Source organism: Plectropomus leopardus, chromosome 5 (genome assembly GCF_026936395.1).
Source record: "Plectropomus leopardus strain MGB_pleo_1.0 chromosome 5, ASM2693639v1, whole genome shotgun sequence".
NCBI classification, from domain to species: domain Eukaryota; kingdom Metazoa; phylum Chordata; class Actinopteri; order Perciformes; family Serranidae; genus Plectropomus; species Plectropomus leopardus.
The window spans coordinates 29,143,675-29,153,595 of record NC_142180.1 but is presented as its reverse complement, the minus strand read 5'-3'; the positions used below and the strand labels follow the sequence as shown (position 1 = coordinate 29,153,595).

At 37.6% G+C, this 9,921-nt stretch overlaps 1 protein-coding gene across 1 annotated transcript; it reads right to left on the bottom strand.

The window, feature by feature from the left end:
- Nucleotides 1–1,340: 1,340 nt before the first annotated feature.
- LOC121941375 (mitochondrial coenzyme A transporter SLC25A42-like) lies at nucleotides 1,341–9,538 on the bottom strand. Its single transcript, XM_088077888.1, has 8 exons — nucleotides 9,234–9,538; nucleotides 8,685–8,811; nucleotides 6,340–6,451; nucleotides 6,092–6,117; nucleotides 5,716–5,882; nucleotides 3,457–3,573; nucleotides 3,123–3,274; nucleotides 1,341–2,675 (listed from the first exon to the last, which is right to left on the bottom strand). The coding sequence occupies exons 2-8, from the start codon at nucleotides 8,748–8,750 to the stop codon at nucleotides 2,350–2,352; spliced, it is 966 nt and encodes a 321-aa protein (XP_087934014.1). The 5' UTR covers nucleotides 8,751–8,811; nucleotides 9,234–9,538; the 3' UTR covers nucleotides 1,341–2,349.
- Between the last annotated feature and the right edge of the window lie 383 nt (nucleotides 9,539–9,921).

Here is a 9,921-nt window from a genome sequence, read left to right as displayed (position 1 = left end):
AATTACTACATTACAAGACAAAAAATTGGATTTAAAATGTCACTGAACTAAACGGTCAGATGTATTATCAGTAAACTGTAGCCCCATTAAAATATCAAAATTAAAAAGGTACTTGCTGTGCAGGATGGCTACTTTTAAAGTACTGTAACCATGATACAAATATTTTTTTCTATGATTATACCATGAGCTCCCTAATTTATCATAGATTATTTTAAGATTCTGTTTGCAGGTAAGAGTATTTTAATGTTGTAATTTTTCAATTTTTTTTAGTACTTTAATACTAGATTGTCTCTCTCACACACACATGCATATATATATAAATATATATATATATGGTCATGAAAAAATCATAGAATTAACAAAAATTACCAAAAGATTTGGAAAAGTCTTGAGAATTTTGTTTGTTTTGTTTGTGTAATGTAGTGTAAAATAACAGCAAATTTATTTTCTGAACCTGTTGACATAACATAAGTCACAATTAGCTTAAATCACAATTATGGGCAAGTAGGGCAAAAATAAAATATGTATCATTGAAAAGTCATGGAAAAGTTTAGAAATATTGTCCATGACAATATGTAGGAACCCTGTATGTGTGTGTGTGTGGCTGTGTGTGTGTTTTTTAGTGTGTGTCATTTGCATTTTAGTAAAATAAAAGTGGAGTTAAAAGTACATAATTGCAAAAGCAGTTATTTAAAGCTTTAAATGATCATGGTATAGGGTCGCTATAAAGACCCTTCTTTATGCGTCTTTTGCATTTTTACACAGAACCAATTGACGGCAGCATCATCCCGCTCCTTTGTTCTATTTTTAAGATAGCAGACCGGCATCGTGGAACCAAGATTCTGGCACCTTTTGCATACTAAAAGTACAAAAACAATGCCCTGTGTGAATAACTTTATTTTTGTGCTAAATTAGAAAATGTTTAGGGGGGCGATTTTACTTACATCTGCAGTGTCTGGCTTTGAGTGAGATAAGCTCATACTCACAAACAGTAATCAAACTTTTATTTGGCCATGGAAATAACATTAATTCTGAATAGGTTGTGTTGCCCTTTATCTAAAATTTCCAGTCTGTAAGGGAAATGGGTGAAAAAAAACCCACATAAACATGTCATTGATTTAGGATCTTTATTATGACCAGATTTTTATATGAACATTTTTCAAAAAGTCAATAAATGCTCCACTAAAAATGACAGATCTTTGCACAGCCAGTAAAAACCTTGTGTATCCAACTATTCCTATTAAAATTCCCAGTTTAAGACCAGTCTGTACTGTCACTGATGATGTGATTAGCTTATCAAATGGCCCCCTCCAGTGGACAAAAGGACTCACTGCTCACAGTTGTGGATGGACACTTTATTGAAGGTTCAGGTTAACATGAAACTGTAAACGTACATCTTTGGAAACACTGAATCTTTGAAATGTACATAATCATTATAGTTAAAACTTATTTACATGAAACTTATGACCGAGTTGAATGCTTTGGCATGTTTTTAATTTTTGATGCCTTACACTCAAGTCAAAGCAAGGATGGAGTTTACACAGCAATGTGGGCACAGTACAAAAATCACATCTTATTAATATGCACATATATCAAAATCTGTTAGATGTATATATTTATTTCTAATATATTTGATTAGCCTCCACTCATTAGGGTATTTAATACTATATTACATCTGGTTAGTGCTGGATGGACAGTGAAACTGTGCAGTCCTGCTGACATGATCACCCCTCTACAATCATCTGCTCTGTCAATTTCAGTTCAACCTACAGCGACACCATTGCAAAATTGAAATTTAAAACAAAAACTTACAAATCATAATCCTGCTCGATCAGGCCGTTTGAAATGATCAAAAAGAAAGCAACATGATTAAAACAAAAATAAAAATTTCCCTCCAATTTAAAAGCAATAAAGCTCATTAAAAACAAGTTCTCCCTGTTGATTAACTTGAAAAAACATTGCAGGTCTACTAAAGTGCAAGCATTATCTACACAACACAAACTGCTCCACATCACCCATCACAAACAAATCAGTCTTTATCATCTGTTAATCACTCAAGTTACCCTGATGGCAACAAGAACAAAGCTGTGATTGCATGAGAAAAATGTAAAGACACTTTTATTGCCTCCTCTCTCTCTTTCTGTCAGTGAATCCTGACGGTGCATTTATCAAAGTGTGAGATGCTGTGTTTCTTTGTGCGCAACAGATCTGTCCACTTATCCCCTCCTCTGACCTCCTGTGTGAAGGAGTGTATGGCAAGACGGCCTTGACAGTGCAGACAGTTTATTGCCACAGAGTTGACAATCTCCCTCTGTGCTTTTCGTTGTCCCTCTGTCGCTCCCAAATGACTCAGTGGGCGAAGTAGCCCATCTGTTGCAGCTTGATCAGAAGGTCTTGCATGGTGTCAAAAGTGTACAGGCTGATCCCCACACAAATGGGCCCTTTGAACCAGTTCATGCTGAGGCCTTTGTACAGTCCACGTATGACTCCCTCCTGTGTCACGATCTCACGCATGGTCCCCAGGGTCGTGCTGCATGATGAGCCCATGACGCCAGCTGTCTGCATGCGCCGGCGCACCACGTCCAGAGGGTATGAGGCAGATTGTCCCATCAGGCCAGCGAAGGCACCGAAAGCTAAGAGCTCACAGTGGTATGGCTTGGATCGTGTGGTTTTTTCTAAAGAGAGAGAAAACACAGAAAGAAATTAAACACCTGACACTTTTTTTTTATTCAGCGAGATATCTACAGTTTCACTTTACTTTACTAAATGGAGACAAGAGACCCGATAAACAAAAAAAAGAAAAGAAAAATGACCTCAAGGAGTGCTGAAAAAAAAAAAAAAAATATATATATATATATATATATATATATATATATATATATATATATATATATATATATATATATATAGATAGATATATTAAAACATGTTGAAAATTTTAATGGTTAAAAAAAATCATTTTTTTTATTGTAATATCAATGGTTGAAATAATTACAAATACAGATTTCTATGATTGATGGTGATTGATGCAGCACAAAACTGATGTCAATCCAGGTGTTAGAGGGTTAATCTTCAGGTTTCACACTTTCAGATTATGCATATCATTTCTATGTGATCTGTACCTGTGTGCAGCTTCTTGAGGGTCTCATATGTGAAGAATGTGATGCCTGCATACGGGATGACACCCATGATGGTGGGTGCGAAACCTCTGTAAAGTGTCTTCACACCCTCCTCTCGAAAGATCCGCACAAAGACGTGCATGATGTTGCTGTACCTGTCCCAAGAAAAAGCACCAGGCAAGACATTACTTTCATTTAAAACTGTGTTTTTTAAATTAATTAATTTATTTTATTGTTACAGACTCACATTCAGGGTGAGTCTGTACGGAGAGACAGAGCACTCTGTAAACAGTAGGTGGTGTTATGGGAGTGTAACAAACAGGGGGTGTGTGCTTACATTTCTCTGGCTGTGACGGCCATCCTGGCTCGCACCATGTCCAGAGGGTAGGTCAGCATAGCAGCGGTGGTGCCGGCTAGAGAACCAGCCAGGAAGCGAGGCAAAAGAGGCAGAGTTCTGAAAAAAACAATACAGGGGTGTAAACATAGACGCTGCAGGTAGTGTGGTTGCACTGGGGCCCTCCAACAATATGTAGGGAAGAAACAGGCTCTTGTGAGTAAATCCAGATGGCCACCTTAGAAATATGCGTTTGTACGAAGAAGAGCTCACAGTAATAATAACAATTGCTATATTTGCCACTGAAGATGCAAATTCATCCCCATCATGTTTTTTTTTAATAGTCAGCAGCAATCTGTGACAAAATGTTATAAAATATGTCCTTATTCTACACAAACTATGACTCAACACTAAAGAATTTTTCAGTTGAATTAATAATTTCCTTATTTTCTTTGGAAATTTTCTCATTAACATCTATGCAGTGATGATTTCTTGTTAACATGTATGTTGGTGTCACCCAATAACACAATAAGATTATATAACAGCTAGTTTAAGCACATTACTAGTAACTAGTGTGCACAAGGGCCCGTCATAATAGTGTGACGCTAAAAAGTAGTAAATGTAGTAAATATTAAAAGCAATAATAATAAAAATGCAAAAAAATCTTTATTTTTGCTGATTTAAAAACGAGTCAACAGCCATGCTGAAGTCTCTGTGAGGCTGAACTTTGGCACAGTTGTGCTTTAAGCCACATCAGCATAACACAAGGAGGAGTGGCTCTGTGAGGGTGTAATGCCCGAATTGAGACTCGATTACTTGTCCTTGGTCTATAACAGTTTTGTTCTTGTGCACCTCAGATAAATAATTATCTTAAAATCAAAGGAGTCAGATGCTACCCACTTAAGGCCTAAAATGTAAAGTCAACAGAGGATTGACAAATAACATGTCAAATGACAACGTTAAAATCTTATTTCAGTCTGGAACAACAACTGTATGTGATGTGAGAGCTCACAAAAGTGATGCCAAAACATCTTGATCGCCCCCTGGTTGCTGACTGCGGTACATCATAAACGCCAGCCTCTCCATGTTAAGAGATGGGACGTGCCAGAGTAAAAGTACTCATCAAATCAATGTAGGTTTCATATCACCCTGATGTTTGTTAACGTTTTCATTTTTAAGACAAGCTGGGTTATAACTCGTGATTTGAAGCTATAAAAAGGGGGTTTGACATTATGCTGTGTGTGCCATTCGGTGTGCTTTGGTGCCGCTCATCATTAGTTGGACGAGTGTATGAGCAGGAACGGGATATGGCGGATTTTGTTATTGTGCAGACTCTGGCTCCAAATGACATCACCAGCGCAAAATGGCGTTGGGCGCTAGCAGGATGCAAATTTGTGAATTCTTGGATAGCGAGGAATTACCCGCCCCACTCTCCCTCTGATTGGCTGGTATTCATTGCCTGCGTTGGTTGGGTTGGGTTGCTTAGGTAAGAGGAGTGGGATTGGTTCGGGTTATGGTAAGAATGTGGGGTTAAGCCTGGTATACGCTGTGTGATTTTGGGCTGTCTCAGATGAAAGGTAACCATCGTGACGGAAACGTGGCGATATCTTCGGTCGTGTCTCTAACACGGCGGTCCTATGTCGCACAGTGAGAGAGGTGCTACGGTGGCCATTACTCACTCCAAACTCTTATTGCAAAACTGGCGTGCCAACTGGCCTCTTTTCCCCCGCCACGACCGCATCCACATTCTCCTCCTTATTGTCTTTCTTCAGACTTTTTCCGACACGCATAAATGCCACGATAGTGAGGGCTCGATCTGTTTTTGTTTACATTTTGCTCTCACCATCAGCGTAGAGGGATGACGCACACAGACGACATTTTGTTCCTGCGTTTTGATGTTGATGAACGTACGTCGTAGCTTGCCCGTGTCGCACATTATAGCTGCACTAAACTTTAAGATTGTAAAAATCTCAAAGTCTGCAGGAGGCTTAAGGTAACCAGAGGCAGCGTAGGGCGGGCCATTCCTTCGCCATCCAAGGATTCGCAAATCTACTTCCAGGATATCTGAAGTCATTTTTGCGCTGTAGGAGGGTGAAGTGGGTAGTCTATGGTTTTGACCAAGGTTGTTGAGCGACCAACCGAACAACTAACTTTGTCATCCCCAGAGCAATCTGCTAGCATGGCTAAAAACAAATCTGTGATGTTTTTATCTTAAAATACATAGATAAATAAACTAAAATGAAATCAAAATGCTCTACTCACTTTCCCTGGTAGCCGTAGTAGCTCCCCAGTTTACTTTTGTACTGCTGATGTGAGTAGAACTGGATGGCTGCGTAGGGCATGACCCTTATCATGGTGGCAGAGTTCCCCCTCCACAGACTGAGCAGCCCGTCCCTCTTGTAGCTGCAGCAGATGAACCTGAAGGCTTCCTGCAGGTGTGGATGTATGTTGAGTTAAGAGCAGACACAGATGACCTTTATGCTTTACACATGTGTAATCTAACATGATAATCTTAACATGTTCAAGGTGCACAATCACGTGTAGTTTTTTTAGGACTGCAGTGTGACATATTCAAGTTTTGCATTTAAAAGTTCAACATTATTATTGTCAGTGAACCTGAGAAAAAACCTGAACTCACCTTAACTGAGAATCTGTTTGACGACACTGCAGAGCAACAAGAAACAGTGAACGTCACAGTTAAACAACACTCTACTGTTGAGGTTAAACATCCACTAAGAGGATTAACAATGAGTTAAGAACAGTTACAGTGAAAAATTTGCACAAACAGAAAAACAAGTTGTGGCATTATATGTGTGTTTATGTAAGACTTCTGAACTGGATTCTATATTTAGAGAAGGAAATCTTTGTGTTCAGTGTCGTTCTTGCCTTGGAAAATGATCTTGGTCCGATCCAGAGGTGCAATGACTGTTTTGGCTACAGCTCCAGCAAAGGCCCCACATAGCAAGGAGTCCATGGCCGTCAATGTGGGCTCCACGTCCTGTTTGGAAACATTCACGTTGACATTGCATTGCTTCAGATGAGCCTGTGTCTCATTATACAAACTGATAGTGAAACACTGATTCTCAGGATAACTGATGATATCTTCACTACCACCTTACACTGGGTACTTTTTAAAGCGTGGACAACGAAGTTTAATCATTAATTTCTCATGATACGGCTGTTCACTTCACAAATATGTAACACAAGTGTCATTTGCTTATCAGCAAAAACAGTCCCGTGCCTATCTCTTAGCAAAGTTACTGCCACAGAACAGCCAAAATCTGCACGTGGATTAGAGTCAGAATGACTCAACTGTTGTGACAGAATCACAGGAGATAACACCAACAGGCGCTCCGCTGAAGCAGAACTGTGTGTGTGTGTGTGTGTGTGTGTGTGTGTGTGTGTGTGTGTGTGTGTGTGTGTGTGTGTGTGTGTGTGTGTGTGAGCATTCACTCGGCTGGAAGGGACAGTTGAACCCAATAAACAAGCCGACAAACTGATAAGAAGAGCATTTGGCACAAACAACAAACACATTTCACAACCTGAACTAGAAAGGGAAAGAAGACCTAGTTCTTGATTTTCATTATTTACATGTATAATTAGGTTTTAATGATTTTATCTACCAAGGGACAGTCTGGGGTCAACTGATGCCAGCTTTGTTGGAAGCTCTCAAATGAAGAATGTGCTAATGTCTGGCACACTGATTATACCTAAAATTATATTATCTTTCTTTTTTTTAAAGGAAAAATTCTATAAATGCAGATTTTTGTGCTGTTTAACAGTCAGTATTCCAATTTGTTCTTACAAACACCACTCTTGAATGTGTATTTAACATTTGGAACTTAAACTGTAAATATTTCTTTTTTCGTATTAATGTATATATTGTGTTGTACATTGTAGCATACACATATTTTTAAAATATTTGTATACACTTAACATACTAATGTTAAACATTGTAGCATAATTCACACATTTTTTTATTTTTACAAGCTTTAAATGTTTTATATACTAGTGTTGAACACTGCATGAGACACATATTTTTTATTTTTTACAACCTGTACGTACTTAGCATATTATACGCATTTTATATTTTTAAATATGTCACATACTAATGTTAAAAATTGTAGTGAAATACACAAATTTTGTATCTTTACATACTTAGAATATTAAACATATTTAATATTTTTGAATATTTTAAAATGCATTAGTGTTAAACACTAACGTAATGCACATTTAAAAAAATATTTTTACACATGTCACAAACTAGTTTTATACATTCTAATGTAGCAGAATATATGTGTGTATATACACAGTATATGAACACACTTCAAATACTTAGAATGTTAGTTTTTTTGTATATTTTAATATTTTACATACTTGTGTTTAACATAGTAATGCACATATTTTTTTATATTTTACACACTTTAAATACTTAGGATATTTCACATATTTTATATTTTTTAATATTTTACAAATTAATACTACAATCATATACACAGTATTACAAACTAACGCTAAAAACTAGCATAATTCACAAATTTTTACTTTTGTGTACATTTTTTTAATATCTTACTTTCATACTTCTTATTTCTACTTTCTTAAAATGACTTGCTTCATATTGTCTGTAATGTCTCACAGTTTCCCCCCAGGGATCAATAAAAGTATTTCCGATTACTTTCATTCAGTACAACACAAAGTGCTGCCGTGTAAATTTAGGCCAGCTTAGTTTAACTGGAACCTCTCTGCTATTTTGAGCAATGCACTGGTAGAAACATGTCCTTTGAAAGTATGTGTAGTTCCAGGAAGGGCCACAGCAACAGCTCCATTACACCAAGCGGAGCACGAGAGTCACAACATGAGGTTTGATTTAGTGTTGATCATAAGAAAAACAAAAAAAAAACAATAGGATAATGGAACAGTTTCATCAAAAAAGTACATTACAAAGGGATTTATGTTCTTTTTAAATGCTAAGTTAGAATGCCGATTACCAAAAAAAAAAAAAAAAAGTCAAACAGTTGGCAAGCAAATTGTCATTGCTCAATGTTTCATGACCTGATTTTGATTTCCAACTGTAGCTTTTGTAATCAAGGTCACAAAAAAGTAGTCCATATATCCATATCCAGGCTGCTCTAATGTGTCATATGTGTAATATTTAGTCATTTATATCAATGCAAAACATTTGATCATTTCATGCAGAACACGTGAATGACTCTTGAGGTAACATTGCTCACCTTAGTCAGCACGGGGGCCTCGGCCACTGGCAGAGGGCTCTGGTGGCTGCTCCCAGAGTGGGCCATTTGTGCCCTTCACGAATTACCAAGGCTGTCAGACACTCAGTCACTCAATCAGGACAACACACTGAAAAGAAAAACATATATGACAAAAACATTTACGTGAGGGCAATTAAACAGACTTTATTTGACAAAACAACCGCCCGCGTGTCGCACTGCCTCAGTGTCAATATCTGCGCGAGGACGTGATTACACGCAGTAACACAAACAGCCTGGCTTGTAAACAGTGATATTGCATTACAAAAGCTCTTCTGTTGTTTTAATCCACATTCACTTTCCAGCGCATTTAAACGCAAAATTTAAATGTATCAATCATTAATCGTGCGTATTTCCTGAAATCTAATGGGTGCAGATTATAACGCAATGTTAGTGGCCACACCTCAAGAAAACTGCAAATCACAATTACACAAATAATAAACAAAAAGGCCGATGCATCGTTGTTGGAGATAAATCTAGATGATCGTGGATGAGTAAATGCGTTTTTGTTACCTTGTGTTTAAAAGGACCCCGTGTTTACAAGTCTGCGATATCAGTCACCAGTCTGCCCTCCTGCAGATTCTTGCACACATTTCTTGTTTTCTCGCTGGAGGCTGGTCACTCGCTTTTATAACTTCGGATCGAGGTGTCTGCACGTTTTTTCTCGCGTTGTTGACGTTTCTTGAAGGGGACTGCAAAAGACAGGTGTCGAGCTGCAGCAGAGGAGCGTGCTGTCTATTTATATACGATGTCCTCGACGAAATTCTGTCGCTGCCTGCCTCTGCGCACAAGATTATTTGGGCTTTTCAAGGTCTTAAAAAAACTGGGGCAGCGAATGGCAGTATTTTGGACTACAATACCCATGAGCGATTCCCATTATTCAGACGAAATCTCGCGAGGCTATGTACAACATTGGGTTGCCAGTTTTGCTCATATAGCGCAAACTATGTCTATGCTGTTGTAATGATTACTTATTTATGCAACAGTTTGAGTTTCAGTGCAGTTTCAACACAAACAATCACAATTGAATTAAAAGTTGTAATAATAATAGTAATGATAATAATTAAACCCAACAGATTGAAGAAGTGTTATAGTCAACAAATCAGCTGCCCTATCATAAAATGATTAATTTTAAGAATAATTTCAGAGGGTTAAATATTGAAAAAATGGTTTAATAACTCAATATGGTACACTGCAATTC

Excerpts from the sequence above, each read along its gene's own strand:
- LOC121941375 (XM_088077888.1), bottom strand. The coding sequence starts at position 8,750 with ATGGCCCACTCTGGGAGCAGCCACCAGAGCCCTCTGCCAGTGGCCGAG. Across the intron at positions 6,452-8,684 it reads AGGCCCCCGTGCTGACTAAG|GACGTGGAGCCCACATTGAC; the intron begins GTGAGCAATGTT and ends GTTTCCAAACAG. Across the intron at positions 3,275-3,456 it reads GCCGTCACAGCCAGAGAAAT|GTACAGCAACATCATGCACG; the intron begins GTAAGCACACAC and ends TTCTTGGGACAG.